The 20267-nt window shown below is 43.0% G+C and overlaps 1 protein-coding gene across 1 annotated transcript; it reads left to right on the top strand.

Moving 5' to 3' along the window:
* Nucleotides 1-13793: 13793 nt before the first annotated feature.
* LOC123154906 (bidirectional sugar transporter SWEET6b) lies at nucleotides 13794-16051 on the top strand. Its single transcript, XM_044573519.1, has 5 exons — nucleotides 13794-13968; nucleotides 14053-14269; nucleotides 14373-14534; nucleotides 15401-15520; nucleotides 15618-16051. Exons 1-5 carry the CDS (start codon nucleotides 13889-13891, stop codon nucleotides 15780-15782), a joined length of 744 nt encoding a protein of 247 aa, XP_044429454.1. The 5' UTR covers nucleotides 13794-13888; the 3' UTR covers nucleotides 15783-16051.
* Nucleotides 16052-20267: the final 4216 nt, after the last annotated feature.

The following is a 20267-nucleotide window of genomic DNA, read 5'->3' as shown; positions in this document are numbered from 1 at the left end:
GTTTTCAAGAAAAGACTCGGCAGACCGATAATCAACCCGTGATGAATAATAATGATCTAATTGAAGGAAATATGCCCTAGAGGCAATAATAAAAGTTATTATTTCTTTCCTTATATCATGATAAATGTTTATTATTCATGCTAGAGTTGTATTAACCGGAAACATAATACATGTGTGAATACATAGACAAACAGAGTGTCACTAGTATGCCTCTACTTGACTAGCTCATTGATCAAAGATGGTTATGTTTCCTAGCCATAGACATGAGTTGTCATTTGATTAACGGGATCACATCATTAGGAAAATGATGTGATTGACTTGACCCATTCCGTTAGCTTATCACTTGATCGTTTAGTTTGTTGCTATTGCTTTCTTCATAACTTATACATGTTCCTATGACTATGATATTATGCAACTCCCGTTTATCGGAGGAACACTTTGTGTGCTACCAAACGTCACAATGTAACTGGGTGATTATAAAGGTGCTCTACAGGAGTCTCCAAAGGTACTTGTTGGGTTGGCGTATTTCAAGATTAGGATTTTTCACTCCGATTGTCGGAGAGGTATCTCTGGACCCTCTCGGTAATACACATCACTCAAGCCTTGCAAGCATTGCAACTAATAAGTTAGTTGCGGGATGATGTATTACGGAACGAGTAAAGAGACTTGCCGGTAACGAGATTGAACTAGGTATTGATATACCGACGGTCGAATCTCGGGCAAGTAACATACCGATGACAAAGGGAACAACGTATGTTGTTATGCGGTCTGACCGATAAAGATCTTCATAGAATATGTAGGAGCCAATATGAGCATCCAGGTTCTGCTATTGGTTATTGACCGGAGACGTGTCTCGGTCATGTCTACATAGTTCTCGAACCCGTAGGGTCCGCACGCTTAAAGTTCGGTGACGATCATAATTAGGGTTTTTGTGTTTTGATGTACCGAAGGTTGTTCAGAGTCCCATATGTGATCACGGACATGACGAGGAGTCTCGAAATGGTCGAGACATAAATATTGATATATTGGAAGCCTATATTTGGATATCGGAAACGTTCCGGGTGAAATCGGGATTTTACCGGAGTATCGGGGTTTATCGGAACCCCCCAGGGGTTAATGGGCCTACATGGGCCCTAAGGAAGAAGAGGAGGGCCGGCAGGGCAGGCCGCGCGCCCCCTCCCCCCTAGTCTAAATAGGACAAGGAAGGGGGGCGCCCCCCTTTCCTCTTTGCCCCTTCCCCTTTCCTTCTCCAACAAGGCAAGAGGGGGGAGTCCTACTCCCGGTGCGCACCCCTAGGGTCGGCCGCACCTCCCCCTCTTCCTCCTTTATATACGGGGGCAAGGGGGCACCCCATGACACAAGTTGATCTTCGTGATCGTTCCTTAGCCATGTGCGGTGCCCCCTTCCACCATATTCCACCTCGGTCATATCGTAGCGGTGCTTAGGCGAAGCCCTGCATCGGTAGAACATCATCACCATCATCACGCCGTTGTGTTGATGAAACTCTCCCTCAACACTCGGCTGGATCGGATCTCGAGGGACGTCACCGAGTTGAACGTGTGCAGAACTCAGAGGTGCCGTACGTTCGGTACTTGGATCGGTCGGATCGGGAAGACGTACGACTACTTCCTCTACGTTGTGTCAACGCTTCTGTTGCCGGTCTACAAGGGTACGTAGACAACACTCTCCCCTCTCGTTGCTATGCATCACCATGATCTTGCGTGTGCGTAGGAAATTTTTTGAAATTACTACGTTCCCCAACAGTGGCATCCGAGCCAGCTTTTATGCGTTGATGTTATGCACGAGTAGAACACAAGTGAGTTGTAGGCGATATAAGTCATACTGCTTACCAGCATGTCATACTTTGGTTCGGCGGTATTGTTGGATGAAGCGGCCCGGACCGACATTACGCGTACACTTACGCGAGACTGGTTTCACCGCCGTGCTTTGCACACAGGTGGCTGGCGGGTGTCAGTTTCTCCAACTTTAGTTGAACCGAGTGTGGCTACGCCCGGTCCTTGCGAAGGTTAAAACAGCAGCAACTTGACAAACTATCATTGTGGTTTTGATGCGTAGGTAAGAACGGTTCTTGCTAAGCCCGTAGCAGCCACGTAAAACTTGCAACAACAAAGTAGAGGACGTCTAACTTGTTTTTGCAGGGCATGTTGTGATGTGATATGGTCAAGACATGATGCTAAATTTTATTGTATGAGATCATCATGTTTTGTAACCGAGTTATCGGCAACTGGCAGGAGCCATATGGTTGTCGCTTTATTGTATGCAATGCAATCGCGCTGTAATGCTTTACTTTATCACTAAGCGGTAGCGATAGTCGTGGAAGCATAAGATTGGCGAGACGACAACGATGCTACGATGGAGATCAAGGTGTCGCACCGGTGACGATGGTGATCATAACGGTACTTCGGAGATGGAGATCACAAGTACAAGATGATGATGGCCATATCATATCACTTATATTGATTGCATGTGATGTTTATCTTTTATGCATCTTATCTTGCTTTGATTGACGGTAGCATTATAAGATGATCCCTCACTAAATTATCAAAGTGTAAGTGTTCTCCCTGAGTATGCACCGTTGTGAAAGTTCTTCGTGCTGAGACACCACGTGATGATCGGGTGTGATAGGCTCTACGTTCAAATACAATGGGTGCAAAACAGTTGCACACGCGGAATTCTCAGGTTAAACTTGATGAGCCTAGCATATAACAGATATGGCCTCGGAACACGGAGACCGAAAGGTCGAGCGTGAATCATATAGTAGATATGATCAACATAGTGATGTTCACCGTTGATACTACTCCATCTCACGTGATGATCGGACATGGTTTGGTTGATTTGGATCACGTGATCACTTAGAGGATTAGAGGGATATATTTCTAGGTGGGAGTTCTTAAGTAATATGATTAAATGAACTTAAATTTATCATGAACTTAGTACCTGATAGTATCTTGCTTGTTTATGTTTGATTGTAGATAGATGGCCCGTGTTGTTGTTCCGTTGAATTTTAATGCGTTCCTTGAGAAAGCAAAGTTGAAAGATGATGGTAGCAATTACACGGACTGGGTCCATAACTTGAGGATTATCCTCATTGTTGCACAGAAAAATTACGTCCCGGAAGCACCGCTAAGTGCCAAGCCTGCTGCAGGAGCAACACCAGATGTTATGAACGTCTGGCAGAGCAAAGCTGATGACTACTCGATAGTTCATTGTGCCATGCTTTATGGCTTAGAACCAGGTCTTCAACGACGTTTTGAACGTCATGGAGCATATGAGATGTTTCAGGAGTTGAAGTTAATATTTCAAGCAAATGCCCGGATTGAGAGATATGAAGTCCCCAATAAGTTCTATAGCTGCAAGATGGAGGAGAATAGTTCTGTCAGTGAACATATACCCAAAATGTCTGGGTATCATAATCACTTGACTCAACTGGGAATTAATCTTCCTGTTGATAGTGTCATTGACAGAGTTCTTCAATCACTGCCACCAAGCTATAAAAGCTTCGTGATGAACTATAATATGCAAGGGATGAATAAGACTATTCCCGAGCTCTTCACGATGCTAAAAGCCGCGGAGGTAGAAATCAAGAAGGAGCATCAAGTGTTGATGGTCAATAAGACCACCAGTTTCAAGAAAAAGGGCAAAGGGAAGAAGAAGGGGAACTTCAAGAAGAACAGCAAACAAGTTGCTGCTCAGGAGAAGAAACCCAAGTCTGGACCTAAGCTTGAGACTGAGTGCTTCTACTGCAAGCAGACTGGTCACTGGAAGCGGAACTGCCCCAAAGTATTTGGCGGATAAGAAGGATGGCAAAGTGAACAAAGGTATATGTGATATACATGTTACTGATGTGTACCTTACTAATGCTCGCAGTAGCACCTGGGTATTTGATACTGGTTCTGTTGCTAACATTTGCAACTCGAAACAAGGGCTACGGATTAAGCGAAGATTGGCAAAGGACGAGGTGACGATGCGTGTGGGAAATGGTTCTAAATTCGATGTGATCGTGGTCGGCACGCTACCTCTACATCTACCTTCGGGATTAGAATCTCGATAGTAGTGATACACATATTCATAATGTTGAAACCAAAAGATGCAGAGTTGATAATGATAGTGCAACTTATTTGTAGCACTGCCGTTTAGGTCATATCGGTGTAAAGCGCATGAAGAAACTCCATACTGATGGACTTTTGGAACCACTTGATTATGAATCACTTGGTACTTGCGAACTGTGCCTCATGGGCAAGATGACTAAAACGCCGTTCTCCGGTACTATGGAGAGAGCAACAGATTTGTTGGAAATCATACATACAGATGTATGTGGTCCAATGAATGTTGAGGCTCGTGGCGGATATTGTTATTTTCTCACCTTCACAGATGATTTAAGCAGATATGGGTATATCTACTTAATGAAGCATAAGTATGAAACATTTGAAAAGTTCAAAGAATTTCAGAGTGAAGTTGAAAATCATCGTAACAAGAAAATAAAGTTTCTACGATCTGATCGTGGAGGAGAATATTTGAGTTACGAGTTTGGTCTACATTTGAAACAAAGTGGAATAGTTTCGCAACTCACGCCACCCGGAACACCACAGCGTAATGGTGTGTCCGAACGTCGTAATCGTATTTTACTAGATATGGTGCGATCTATGATGTCTCTTACAGATTTACCGCTATTGTTTTGGGGTTATGCTTTAGAGACAGCCGCATTCACGTTAAATAGGGCACCATCAAAATCCACTGAGACAACGCCTTATGAACTGTGGTTTGGCAAGAAACCAAAGTTGTCGTTTCTGAAAGTTTGGGGCTGCGATGCTTATGTGAAAAAGCTTCAACCTGATAAGCTCGAACCCAAATCGGAGAAATGTGTCTTCATAGGATACCCAAAGGAGACTGTTGGGTACACCTTCTATCACAGATCCGAAGGCAAGACTTTTGTTGCTAAATTTGGAGTTTTTCTAGAGAAGGAGTTTCTCTCGAAAGAAGTGAGTGGGAGGAAAGTAGAACTTGATGAGGTAACTGTACCTGCTCCCTTATTGGAAAGTAGTACATCACAGAAACCAGTTTCTGTGACACCTATACCAATTAGTGAGGAAGCTAATGATAATGATCATGAAACTTCAGATCAAGTTACTACCGAACCTTGTAGATCAACCAGAGTAAGATCCGCACCAGAGTGGTACAGTAATCCTGTTCTGGAAGTCATGCTACTAGATCATGATGAACCTATGAACTATGAAGAAGCGATGGTGAGCCCAGATTCCGCAAAATGGCTAGAAGCCATGAAATCTGAGATGGGATCCATGTATGAGAACAAAGTGTGGACTTTGGTTGACTTGTCCGTTGATCGGCAAGCAATTGGGAATAAATGGATCTTCAAGAAGAAGACTGACGCTGACAGTAATGTTACTGTCTACAAAGCTCGACTTGTTGCGAAAGGTTTTCGACAAGTTCAAGGGATTGACTACGATGAGACCTTCTCACCCGTAGCGATGCTTAAGTCTGTCTGAATCATGTTAGCGATTGCCGCATTTTATGATTATGAAATTTGGCAGATGGATGTCAAAACTGCATTCCTGAATGGATTTCTGGAAGAAGAGTTGTATATTATGCAACCAGAAGGTTTTGTCGATCCAAAGGGAGCTAACAAAGTGTGCAAGCTGAAGGAGTTCATATCCAAGCTGAAGTGGAGTACATAGCTGCTTCGGAAGCAGCAAATGAAGGAGTCTGGTTGAAGGAGTTCATATCCGATCTAGGTGTCATACCTAGTGCATCGGGTCCAATGAAAATCTTTTGTGACAATACTGGTGCAATTGCCTTGGCAAAGGAATCCATATTTCACAAGAGAACCAAGCACATCAAGAGACGCTTCAATTCCATTCGGGATTTGTCCAAGTGGGAGGCATAGAAATTTGCAAGATACATACGGATCTGAATGTTGCAGACCCGCTGACTAAGCCTCTTCCACGAGCAAAACATGATCAGCACCAAGGCTCCATGGGTGTTAGAATCATTACTGTGTAATCTAGATTATTGGCTCTAGTGCAAGTGGGAGACTGAAGGAAATATGCCCTAGAGGCAATAATAAAAGTTATTAGTTATTTCCTTATATCATGATAAATGTTTAGTATTCATGCTAGAATTGTATTAACCGGAAACATAATACATGTGTGAATACATAGACAAACAGAGTGTCACTAGTATGCCTCTACTTGACTAGCTCGTTGATCAAAGATGGTTATGTTTCCTAGCCATAGACATGAGTTTTCATTTGATTAACGGGATCACATCATTAGGAGAATAATGTGATTGACTTGACCCATTCCGTTAGCTTAGCACTTGATCGTTTAGTTTGTTGCTATTGCTTTCTTCATAACTTATACATGTTCCTATGACTATGAGATTATGCAACTCTCGTTTACCGGAGGAACACTTTGTGTGCTACCAAACGTCACAACGTAACTGGGTGATTATAAAGGTGCTCTACAGGTGTCTCCAAAGGTACTTGTTGGGTTGGCGTATTTCGAGATTAGGATTTGTCACTCCGATTGTCGGAGAGGTATCTCTGGGCCCTCTCGGTAATACACATCACTCAAGCCTTGCAAGCATTGCAACTAATAAGTTAGTTGCGGGATGATGTATTATGGGACGAGTAAAGAGACTTGCCGGTAACGAGATTGAACTAGGTATTGATATACCGACGATCGAATCTCGGGCAAGTAACATACCGATGACAAAGGGGACAACGTATGTTGTTATGCGGTCTGACCGATAAAGATCTTCGTAGAATATGTAGAAGCCAATATGAGCATCCAGGTTCCGCTATTGGTTATTGACCAGAGACATGTCTTGGTCATGTCTACATAGTTCTCGAATCATAGGGTCCGCACGCTTAAAGTTCGGTGATGATCGTAATTAGGGTTGTTGTGTTTTGATGTACCGAAGGTTGTTCGGAGTCCCGGATGTGATCACGAACATGATGAGGAGTCTCGAAATGGTCGAGACATAAAGATTGATATATTGGAAGCCTATATTTGGATATCAGAAACGTTCCAGGTGAAATTGGGATTTTACCGGAGTACCGGGGGTTACCGGAACCCCCCCCCCGGGGGGGGGGGGGGGGGGTTAATGGGCCTACATGGGCCCTAAGGAAGAAGAGGAGGGCCGGCCAGGGCAGGCCGCGCGCCCCCTCCCCCCCTAGTCCGAATAGGACAAGGAAGGTGGGGCGGCGCCCCCCTTTCCTCTTTCCCCCTTCCCCTTTCCTTCTCCAACAAGGCAAGAGGGGGGAGTCCTACTCCCGGTGGGAGTAGGACTCCTCCAGGCGCACCCCTAGGGCCAGCCGCATCTCCCCCTCTCCCTCCTTTATATACGGGGGCAAGGGGGCACCCCATGACACAAGTTGATCTTCGTGATCATTCCTTAGCCGTGTGCGGTGCCCCTTCCACCATATTCCACCTCGGTCATATCGTAGCAGTGCTTAGGCGAAGCCCTTCGTCGTTAGAACATCATCACCATCATCACGCCGTCGTGTTGACGAAACTCTCCCTCAACACTCGGCTGGATCGGAGCTCGGGGGACGTCACCGAGTTGAACGTGTGCAGAACTCGGAGGTGCCGTACGTTCGGTACTTGGATCGGGAAGACGTACGACTACTTCCTCTATGTTGTGTCAATGCTTCAGTTGCCGGTCTACGAGGGTACGTAGACAACACTCTCCCCTCTCGTTGCTATGCATCACCATGATCTTGCGTGTGCGTAGAATTTTTTTTGAAATTACTATGTTCCCCAACACTAATTTAGTTTTTGTAGTACATATATTTAATTGTACAAGTTTAATCTTTGAATTATGAACATAGGAAATGTCGTACTCGGACGACGAAAGTCTCCCGGGAGAATGCGACAGGTGCAACGATGACCGAGGTCTATGCGACAGGCCTCATTGGATGAAGATCGGCGCTTCAGCATTAAGCTCCAGGGGACATTCAATGTTGAAACGGTACGCAACGACGACAAGTGTTTTTTTCGTAATTAAGCACGACTTCAACTATTTCAACGTGTAATTTTCATCTTTTACAATTCGACTAGCTTATCCCATGCCATGCAAGATGTTATGTCTTGGAGAGGATGGGTTTTGAAGACCATGAAAGTTTCGAAACAAAGAAAATTCACCTAAGGGCCCATCATGGTATGGATTTTGAAGTAAATATGTACAATTCTCAGAGCGTAACCCATTTTGGTTGCTTGGGAAGCACTTTGCAAAATGTATGGCTTTTATAAGGATATGCTTGTCACCATGGATCTTGGTGATCCTGACATCGAGCAAGACAATATGGACATTTAGGTCCTTGTTGATACGCTTTCAATTCTACCGCTACATGGGTTTCTCAAATATAGTTATTAACTAATTTATATTGTTTATTTCAAATAGTTGACAGCTTATTTTTATTCTTCAAACAATGTGCGGAAGATGGTAGACAGAACCTACTACACCGATGGCTCCGACTTAACTTATCAGGAGAAAAATCATCTGATCGCATTTTGTACTGAACTTTAGAATTACAATATCTATTATCAAACTCCTCCACATTATGGTCAATACGTGCCACTAGTGCACGTATTGAACCACGGTAACATTCATGGAGATGCCATGGTAAGATTTTTTACTATTACGACATCCGTGCATCTTTTGCATACTTCTAAAACTGAACTACATTGCTAACTACGAAGTTATTACTATGTTTTTCAACAGAAAATCCCGAAGGATTGTGTGCCTCATCTGATATATCAGAATGGTAGCCTTGATGTTTTGAACATACAGCCAGGTCATCCTACAAATCTCACATGTCCATATCGGATTTCTAAAACTAGTGAACACATGGTAATCAAAGAACGGAAAAAATATATGAACAATTATAAGGAGGTTCTTGGAAGCAACATTGTTCGAAAGGCAAGAATTGGAGACAAGATAATCTTCATTCTCCATAATGGAGAGTCAGGGGCTATCTTGTTTTATACTTTTTTACCTAAAAGAATATAGTACGTCCTAAGAGAATATAGTAGGTCCTAAGAGAATATAGTAGGTCCTATGAGGTACAATGTTTATTATATGGTACAATGTGTTAGAGTTGATGATGAGGAGTAGTTGTGATTATGACTAGTGACCAACTTGCTATGTGATGTCTCATTGATGATCATGAGGAGGTGTTATATGACAATGATATATTATGATGATAAGTTGTTAATGATATGATGATGATGATATTTATTATATCATTGGGTGAAAGAACCGCGGATTAGTTTCAAGTGGATGTCCATCCGCTTGAAACTACTCCACGGTTCTTTCATCCAGTGATGTAATAACTCATTATGATGTAAAAACAAACTCTAAATTGTTGTTGTATGAAAAATTGTATAAAGATGTATGAATACAACATGAAATAAAAAGGAAATAAAATACGGAATAATAGTAGTAGCGCGGGCTGGGAGAAGCGCTACTAGTAATTACCAGTAGCGCTCTTTGGAGAGAGCGCTACTACTAAGTCGATATAGCAGTAGCGTGGGTTAACCCACGCTACTGCTAACCTTTAGCTGTAGCGCCGTACCAGTAACGCTTTCACCCGTGCTACTGATAGGCTTAAAACACGCACTACTGCTAAGCTTTTCCCTAGTAGTGTAGAGTTGCTCTTTTGCACGTCATGCCATGACACAGAGATAGTATTAGCCAAGTTGTAATGTAACAAAATGCCATCCACATATGACTGAAAATTTCCATGGGTAGATGGGTACAAAAATGAGACTATGCTTTCTGTGCCCACTAGCCCCAAACATTCTTTGATGTGTAATGTGATTTGCATGCGGGGTTTTCCTTATTTTGCAAAACAAAAATGGACAGGGCGGTAGCAGCCAGGCATGGAGAATGCCATCGTGAAATACGACAAAACTGGATGATTTGGATTCAACTTGTCCACTGCTACCCCTATAACCAGGGCCGGCCCTGAGGGGGGGCAGGGGGGGCGGCCGCCCCGGGCCCCCAAGATCGAGGGGCCCCTCCCCAGGCATACATGTAAGCTACGGCCCAATATATTTCCGGTCAGCAAAAAGAATCAGCGAGGAAAGGGATCCAGCGATCGATTCGTTCGTTCCTACTAGTTACTACGTACACGTCGAGAAAAAAGGAATTGATTCATCCTTTCCGATTCTTTCCTAGGTTAGTACGTGCATGCCGAAAAAAAAGGAACAGATTGATCCCATTCTATTCCATCACGCACGCATTTCACTCAGCGATTCTCATCTCAGCGGCCACTGATGGTTATTTCTTCGTGACTGCGAGTTCACCGCTCCTTTTCCCTTTCCTTCTAACTCGAATTTTCCACACAAATTCAGATCGACCGCCTATTTCAATTCCCTAACTCCATGGGGCCGTCGGAACCCTGCTTTGCTCTCCGTCCATCGACGATTCAACCATCCGAGGTATATCCTCTATTCATATTGCCTTGTCTTCTAGATGAATAGCTGGCACATTGGTATTTTTCAACAATTGTCAATTGATGCAATTTATTTATTTATTTTCAGCATTGGTAAGAAAGTTGTAGATGAATTAGTACAATCATAGTAGCCGGAAACGGGAAACGGTAGGCCGTCCCTCGATCCCGATTCATCGACCCGGAATAGGATTCGGGAACGAGGTCGGATTCGGTACGATTCGATGAAGATTCGGTGTCCCCGCAGCCTGCCCCTCGATTCAAGTTCCAGGATCCAACAGCCAAAACGCCGTCGTTTCTTTTCTCAAGGACTCTTCATTCTTCCTCCAGTTCATTAATTGCAAGGGATCCATTAACAGCAAGGAATGCTGACCGTTAGGGAGTCGTCGTTCTTCAGGAACTGCGTTCCTCGACCCATGGTACCGTACCGGGTTCATCGTACCCAAACAGATTGGATCGCGTCCCTGCTATAAAAAAATCATTCGAGAGATGTATACCCTCGTTGTACCCTATTTTTTTCAGCCACCGACTCTCGTCCCACGTTCCCGTTCCTCGTTCCCACCGTACCGGAAACATGGCAACTATGAGTACAATCACAACGTGGAAATATTCATATTTATTTTTCTAAGAGAGTTGTCATAGTTGCCATGGAGGAAGGGCAACCAACTAATGGCAATTCAGAATTTGATCAGCGGGAATAAAATATCGAAACCAACAACAACGATAACAACGTAAGTTGCTCTGAGCATGTAGGTAATTCATTGGATATACATGCACAGTCAGCTAGTGATCATGAATAACCAGTTTATACTACTGATATTTATGAAAAATTGGGATAATCTTGATACAAATACAAGAAACATCTTAGTTGAGAAAGGGTCCATGAGAGAGGACAAAAAATGGCATACCATCTAAGATGTTATTCAAATTCTCATTATCATAGGAAATTAAGCAATGGGGAGGAACATGATAAAAACGACTATTTTATTCAAAAGATGTCGACAAAGCTTTTTGCTTCCGCTGTAAGATCTTCAAGTCTAGCATTAGTAGGAGTTTAATCCAAAGATGTTGATAAAATTTTTTGCTTCTACTATAAGATCTTCAAGTCTACCATTAGCGGGAATCAGAGATCCTTAGCACATGATGGATTAGGACATTTTTAGGTAATATGTATAATTTGTTTGATATATACTGATTTTGGATGGTTGTAGGTGTTAATGGTATTATTTCATACATATGCATATTAATTTGTATTGTTATGGTGTCTACATTAAGGGCCCCGGATTTTAATCTCGCCCCGGGCCCCCAAAATCTCAGGACCGGCCCTGCCTATAACGACAGTATGTGAAGGAACATATGATACACGTGTATAGGAGTAATTGTTTGGTGCAAAAAAAAACAAATTTCCCATGTTTACATTGGTTTTTGTTTTTCATGCCGAACAACACAAAAAAGAGAAAAACATAAAGAGCCAATTTCAGTACTGAACACAACAAAATACTTACCTTGCATGTGCATGACATAAAGAGTTTCAGCAGTTGATGTCAGGGACTGGCATGTGACAACTTTCACTGTGAGAAGATGGACTTTCGATAAAAGCTGCATGAGAAAATAATTGCCATGAACATATCATTACAATTGCATAAATGGAAAATACCCATTATATAATTGAGATCATGTAGATTTCCTGTTGAAAACATATTGTTACAATTTGCAATGGAAAAGCTAGATGAAAAAGGGAATTATTCTGGTAATGTCTTTTAAATTTTGAAATATTGGGGAAATTGCCATCATAAATTGAATGAAATTAACAACAATGAATTTTAGTGGGCATTGAGAGAATGTTTTGCCATCTAACTTTGTAAAAATTAGAAACAATGTGTGTGCTCTTCGGCATACAACTTTCAGTCGGTTTGCTTGCACTTGATATCATGACAAAGAAACATTGAATAAAGAGTAGAAAAATATGTTTTGCTACTGTGTACTGCAATAATTTGCCATCACCATGGTATGTTAGTTGCCAAGGGAAAAATAAGGGAGCTTCAGAAAAGGTTTACTACATGGTATTGCAAAAACTTGACATGCAAAAATAACGTTATTTGCCATGTACATATAGTATAATTTGCCAAGCAAAGATGACAATATTTGCCATGTACAGCAAAAAGAACCTAACATTGATCCTTGTAGAAAAATGCAGGGCCTCCTGTTTCAACTAAGGATGCCTGTCCTACACAGACTACAAGGCTAGCACAACCAGTTTTTTCAGCGCAACACAAGCCGTCATAACAGATTGTCGCAAGCAACGCACAAACGCGCACATTGCAATAACATTAGAGGCAACACATGCGCCAAATGAGTGGCAGGCGTCCAACTGGGATGAAAATCACTCTGAGACGGTGGTGTACCCACCGCCAAGCACTGAAATTAAGCTTGGCACCTTTGAGGAAGCTCAAAACTACTATCAAGAATATGCAAAGTTCCACGGGTTCTCAATTCGCATAAATCATCGCCAAAACGTCAAGCCAGGGGAGTACAGCAGGGGCGAGCTAAAGTGCTACAAAACGGGGGGAAACAAGAACGATGCAAACAAAAGAAAAACTAACAAAGGGGATTCAGTGGTCCTGGAGCGCAAAAGGACCGCTACAGAGGAGACATTATTGAGTAACAAAGTGAGTGTGTTTTAGCTTGAAAAAAAGCTACCGGAAATCCTTTAAAAAACTGCCAAAATTCATGTGAATGGAAGCAAATTTTTTTATGATTTTCTTGATAGACTAGCAAATGCATCTGTGTCACACTGCTAGTAACATAGATCTATTACAAAAGTTGAGTGAAAGTACAAAACACCCCAAACATAATAAAAAAATACGGGGTCAAACATAATAAAAATTTAAATCTAGCTTCTTGGACAACCGAACAAACCAGATGCTTTGCTTATTTGCTTTTGCCTTTTTTTCTGCTGTCTTTCCACATCTATGTCAAATCGTACATCCTTGTGCATCACTTTTGAGCGGGCCTTGCATTCATCTATCCTATATTTATTCGGTGTCTTGCAATGTCATGTTATTGGTACGGATGTGGCCGGGCACGGCACTTGCATACGCGGAGGTTATGCATGCCCCCCATGTTCTCTCAGTTTCCCGATCAGGGCATGCACGCGCGCACGTTACACCCAAGGTATGATGCAGTCTGACCCACGAGCTAGACTCGGATTTTACCCAGCCACGAGGAGCCAGTCTAACTAACCATTAACCCCTAGCCATATCCATTGGGGGATAGCTTGGGGAATGCGAACCCCGCCACGCAATAAGCTAGGCCTCTCTCATCGCCCCAGCCAGTTCACAACGAACATCGCTCCTCTTCCTCAAGTCAGCCGTCTCCTTCCCGGCGAGCAAAATGGTCTCCGCCGACGCAGCTCGCAACATCGTCGGCATCATCGGCAATGTCATCTCCTTCGGGCTCTTCCTCTCCCCTACGTAAGCCCCTGCCCTCCTCTCCTCCGCGGCCTTTGTCTGGAAGGTGGCTGTCGGCAACTTGTTTCTTTTGCCTTGCCGGTGCAGGCCAACGTTATGTCGGATCTGCAAGGCCAAGGATGTGGAGGAGTTCAAGCCGGACCCCTACCTCGCGACGCTGCTCAACTGCATGCTCTGGGTCTTCTACGGCCTCCCCATCGTCCACCCCAACAGCATCCTCGTCGCCACCATCAACGGCATCGGGCTCGTCATCGAGGGCGCCTACCTCATCATCTTCTTAATCTACTCCACCAACAACAAGCGGGTACGTACTACGTCCCTCCTAATTAATCCCCATGGCTTGTTGGTTTTTGTATATATAGAAGAAGATGTGGCCCTAACCCATGCCCCTGCGTGTGTACGTGCAGCTGAAGATGCTCGGCGTGCTCGCCACCGAGGCGGTGTTCATGGTGTGCGTGGTGATCGGCGTGCTCCTCGGCGCCCACACCCACGAGAAGCGCTCCATGATCGTCGGCATCCTCTGCGTCATCTTCGGCTCCATCATGTATGCCTCCCCGCTCACCATCATGGTACGTAAAATGATGATCTACTTTTTTTAATTGGTGGGAGGTGTTGTTATTTTGTAGAGTTTTATTTTGCACTCAGTTAGTAGTTGCGTGTTAGGCTACCCGTATCATATCTAGTATCATGCATGTCAACAAGGCAATTTTGTTGAGGTGACATAAAAATTAAATGAAGAAAAAGAGGATTGAGTATCATAATAAATGTTATGCTACTCTATGACATATATGGCAATAAATAAGGTCACCTATAAGATACTAAGATATGATACTATGAATTACCAAGATAGTATCAATACACTAGTATCATATGCATGATACTAACTTATGATACTAGCCATTATAAGCAAACTTAATGCCGCACGTGTGGCTAACCAACATTGTCCTCTCCTTATGGAATGTACTTGTAGTCCGTATGGCTAGCGCTAGCAAACGAAACAACTTTCTGTTGCAACCGCCAAACTCTCGTGTTAGCTATTGAGTGACGTTCATGATCTAACTAAAACCTGTGATCCAGCGCTTCATCACAAATATATGTGCGGTACCTAGGGGATGCAATGCATGGAGATATAGATCATATGTTCCCACTGTTGTAATCTTTGCCTTTTTGTGATCCTTCCCTTTTGCCAACTCTATGAGTTGATGATGACATGATGTCGAAATCGAAGAAAAAGGATACCGCACCAGCCACTAACATCGGGGTTTCATGAATCCCGTGGGTCATGCCTTCTAGGTGTAGGGTTCATCTTTGTACTGCTGTTAATTGACCATGGAATTTGTTTACTCATCATCTTAATCATATATATTTAATGACTTGGCCTTGTGCTTGTAGCAAATTATGAAAGTACTAGTAACTAATACTGTACTGCTTGCAGGGTAAAGTGATCAGGACCAAGAGCGTGGAGTACATGCCATTCTTCCTGTCGCTGGTGAACTTCCTCAATGGGTGCTGCTGGACGGCCTATGCGCTCATCAAGTTCGATCTCTATGTAACGGTCAGTACATACATACACATCCCAGAAAGCTCCAAACCCAGACTTACACTTTGCATAGATCTAATCAATTGTGGTGCCTTCTTTTAACTATGTGCAGATCCCCAATGGCCTTGGCGCTTTTTTCGGCCTCGTCCAGCTGATCCTCTACGCCTGCTACTACAAGTCGACCCCGAAGAAGGAGAAGAACGTCGAACTGCCCAACGCCATCAACAACAACATTAGCGGAGGCGGCGATAACGTCTCCGTCACCGTCGAGAGATAAAACCTGGCTTTGCAGCAGTAGCAAGCCCGCCGTCGCCGATCAAATCCGGCCCACCAACGGCTGAGATTTTAGCCAAAAACATGTTGAATAGTTATGAATTCCTGGTGACGCTTCAGCAAGTGTGGTGCTAGCTAGTACCATTTGTTAGGCAGAGTCGTCTAAGTGTGCCTTTGTTTCGTGAACCATTGTCGTCTGTATAGTGCAAAACTGATGGAACAATGTATACGTAGCTGAGTTGTCCCAGATAGTGAATGAGACCATGCTTGTCACCTGCTCTCTCAATCTACTCTGGTTGGCGCGCAAAACATGTCTGGGCGGAAAGGAGACACGGGCTTCCTGGCTGACTGCTGCCCTTTTCACGTGACGATGCCTGCTTGTTGCTGCTCAACGTACGCTTGTACTGGCAACCTTTTCCTGTAGTGTGTGTCTAGTGTAGCAGTACATCAAATTTGGGCGTTAGAAGTAATAAACAAACCGCTAAGTTAAACTTGGACCTTATGATTTCTACATAATATGCATGTATATATAGAAATCTTGCACCGGAGCCTTGCTTTGTTGAGCTAGGGAGGCAAGAGGGTGTTGCCTTTTTCATTATAAATATCGATATGTTACCCGCAAAAGAAAAACAGATGTCATCTTGGGTACAATATTTCAGAGGGTGGTAAGTGGCATAATCCACAATTTCGGAAAAATTCATGTGTGAAGATTGATTTTGCAGTTGAACTTGAATATCAAATTAAGGCCGGTGCATGATGAACCCATGTTTCTACTTGGCTTCCCATTGCGTGATTATTTCATTACTGTTTCTCATTTGGTGTGATACTATCTTGTCTAATTGGGTTAGTTCGACAAACTCGGGGCACGCACGTCTGGGGGCCCACATGCATACGGCCATCCATTTGCTTCAAGATGCCTGCCCGCACTCGCCTAAAAAAATGCCTGCCCCCACAACTGTTGTCGAGCTCATGACGGCGCCACCTGGTCTCATCGATTCCAGCCTCCCTCAGCCCTACGGCCGCCCAAGATGAGCCTCGCCACTGTCTGCCGAGCTCGAATAGGAGCCAGGCGACGTGCAGCAAGCCACATCGAGACGGACCGAGTTGTCGGTGCTCGTGCGTTGCTGCGCCGCCAAACTATCTAGCATGCCTGGATCCCCTCCTACATCGCCTTTCCTCTGCCTCCGGCAAGCGTCTCGGCCCCGACGACCTCCGTCGGCTTAAATAACCTCGGTTCCTCGGCGGTGATTGGATCCACCTCCTGGCCTCCCCACTATCGGATCTTCATGTTTCATTTGGTTTCGAAAATTTAGATACCCAGTTTTACGTCTGCTGTGAAAAAAAAACACTAAATCTTCTCTCTTCTCACCTAAATCAGTTTTTAGGTAGCCAAATTCTAGGCTATCCCTTGGAGATGCCCCAAAGAAGCGACATGCATGGGAGACCATCATGGCATATGCACCGCATAGCAACATCAGATATTTCTGGACAATGCTTAGTGAACATTCATACAAGTGTCTAGGAGTCATTGCTATTAGTTGCTTATTTAATATTGCCTAATTGAGACTTTTAATATGTTAGTGTGAACCTTTGTCCACTTGGAAATTGGAACCTTAGAACGTCTTCTTCAGGGTCTTATTGAGTTTTTTTAGGCTGCATGGTTGCCTATCTAAGCTATTTTGATATTTCTTGCAATATATATATCTATTTGTCTGCCATGGATGCCCTTATAAACCAGAGAAATTATCTCTAATTTTGAACAATTTTCAGAGGCCTTCTATCTACTTGCCAAAATATTATGGAGCAATGTGAATCTTACACTTGACCAAAATGAATTACAGTCTTCTATGCAAGTGGTTGTGGAAGTTGTGAAGTACCATCGACAATTGGAAAATGATACTTTACTAGAAATATCTTCAGCAGGCGTGTTTTGGCCCAGTGGGAAAATGGTTCCGGTGTTTCTCACTTATGACAGAGCTTGATTGGGTGGGGGTCATATCTTTCCGAGATACATAAGAAAACAATTGGTTATGGAGCTATAAAAATGCATTGGGAAGATGATTGGACGGATGGGGGGATGGGATCTATCTCCCCAATTCTCTAGGCTTCATAGCGTCACATTTTCAAAGAAGAAGACAATCAAGAATATCATGGATGATGATCAGATAGGATACCTTTTAGAAGAATACTTATGGACGAAGTGGCATTATAGTGGTTACAACTTGAAGAAAAAGTTCAATATTTGCAAACGAATGATGAAGAAGATAGTATGATTGGAAATTAAACAATGGCAAGTTATGTGCGAAATCACTTTATTATCTTCAACTCATAGCAGGACTAGTGGCCCACTACAAACATCTTTAGAAGCTAAAGATCCCTTTGAAAATCAGAATTTTCCTTCGGTTGAGACTGAGAAAGAACATCTTAACACAAGATAATCTCATGAGAAGGAGATGGAGAGATGATGAGCATTGCCCTACTCTATGAAAGAGATGGTGAACCATCTTCCGTTTTAGTGTTATTTAGCAATATTCATCTGATAGGTGGTGAATTGTGAGCTTCCAGAGGGCACCATCCGACGTTGAGGATATGCCCGGCAGATGAATTTTCTCTTTTGTAATGGAATCGTGAAGCTTGCTCCTTGGTTGGCAGTTCTCATTTACTAGTTCATTTGGAAGACACCCAATAATTTCTTTGGTCGCAAATTTCTTGATGATCATGCTTCCATCATTTTTCTCTTTGAGCAATTATATTAACTTTTGGACGATATTACATAAAAGGTGTGGATGAAATAATCATGAAGAAGTGGCTTGGGCTTCTTTTGCTAGTTCTTTGGGCATTGATTGTTGAGTTTTTTTCTCTGGTGTTTAGGAGGCTTGAAGGAAGCCCTAGTGTGTCTAACACGGAGAAGGAACAGAAGGGATGGATGAGACTTTGGAAGTATAAAATACTGGGGAAAATTGTAATTTTCTCATGGAGGCTGGCCTGGAAAACATAGAAATACGGCTACAAAATCAAAATGCACAGCCTACGGGAGAGATGATTTGTGAAGACATTCTTTTTGGAGTATCAATTACACAATGTGTGTGGGTACTGGTAGACAGGGACACGTATGCGAGAATTCAGAATTGTGGAGAGCCTAATGCGAAAAATTGATTGTTTGCCATGGAAGAGGAACTGGATCATAAAGAGTACTAACTGACTTTTCATGCGATGAAATTGGGGCACACATATTTTTAGTTGTTCAACATCAAATGTGTCTCACATATATCTTACACCCACATATTCAAAAAAATTGTAAGATTGATTTGATTTGAGCATGGGTAGGGGAAGGCAAGGAAAGTTTTGATTTAGTTGAGGTTTTGGTAAGATTTAATTTTATTTGGTTATGGGTAGGAGAAGGCAAGGAAAGTTGTGACTTAGTTGAGGTTTTGGTATGATTTGATTGAGTTAATGCAAGCACATGGTTTTTGGGTGGACGGGTGAGACCTAAGCCCTGAACGATGTACAAACTCCCCTTTAATTAAAGATGTTACTATGATGGTTACTCTATGAGCGTTACGGAGGGCGAAGCGTGACTTAATTCACGAAAACATCTGCCAAAGTCCTTTGCATAAGCAATTTTATTACATGTTTCTTGGATGAGCTTGTTGCACTGGAGGATGGGGAGATACAAAAAACCATGAGAGAGGTTCGTGAACAGAGAAGCAAGTGGATTCCGCCACCACTAGGTGTGGTCAAAGGGAACTGTGATGGAACATTTTCGACGGAGAATAGAAGATGTGTAGCAGTTGTTATATCCAGAAAAGAAGATAGCTTGTTCATGGGAACCTCAGTACAATTTTTGGATAGGATATTAGATTCGGCATGTGTTTAGGTCACGACATGTCGTGAAGCTTTGTTCATGCGGCAACACCAGAGCATAGGAGCGGTTGTCATTGTATCTGATTGTGCAAGTGTGGTTGGCAGCATCGAAAAAGGAAGTTGAGGCAAAAATTTAGTGGTGATAGAAGAAATCGGAAGTCCGAAGATCGCGGTGGGTGATCTATCATTTCGACATGAACGTGGTGACCCAAACTTTGATGCTCTTCAAATAGCTAGAAACTCTCTTGTTTTAATGCGAGGCCGATACATATGGTTTCTGGAACCCCCTGACTATGTCAACATTGTTGTTGATCAATGAAAGGTCCAGTGTTTTCGCAAAAAATTAATCTAATCAGGTGGTCCTCCTCTCTCTCTCTAAAAAAGGTACTTTTTTTAGTGGAAAAATATTTATCTGGCTTGGGGCTGATCCTTGGTATATGGCTTAGGAAAACCATGGATGATATGCAATCATTGAATACCTGTGAAACAAATGGAATCTTGATTCTTGTACATGGCTTAATAAGATTGAGCAGAATTGAATTCAAAAAAGTTTAGCAGAACTACGTTAGAAATGTACATGTCCCTGCCAAGGTTTTTTTTTCCTCGATTCCGGTTTTTTCTGGGA

Source organism: Triticum aestivum, chromosome 7A, assembly GCF_018294505.1.
Source record: "Triticum aestivum cultivar Chinese Spring chromosome 7A, IWGSC CS RefSeq v2.1, whole genome shotgun sequence".
Taxonomy (NCBI): Eukaryota; Viridiplantae; Streptophyta; class Magnoliopsida; order Poales; family Poaceae; genus Triticum; species Triticum aestivum.
Note: the sequence above shows the minus strand (reverse complement) of the source record. Positions and strands in the feature narration are given on the sequence as shown.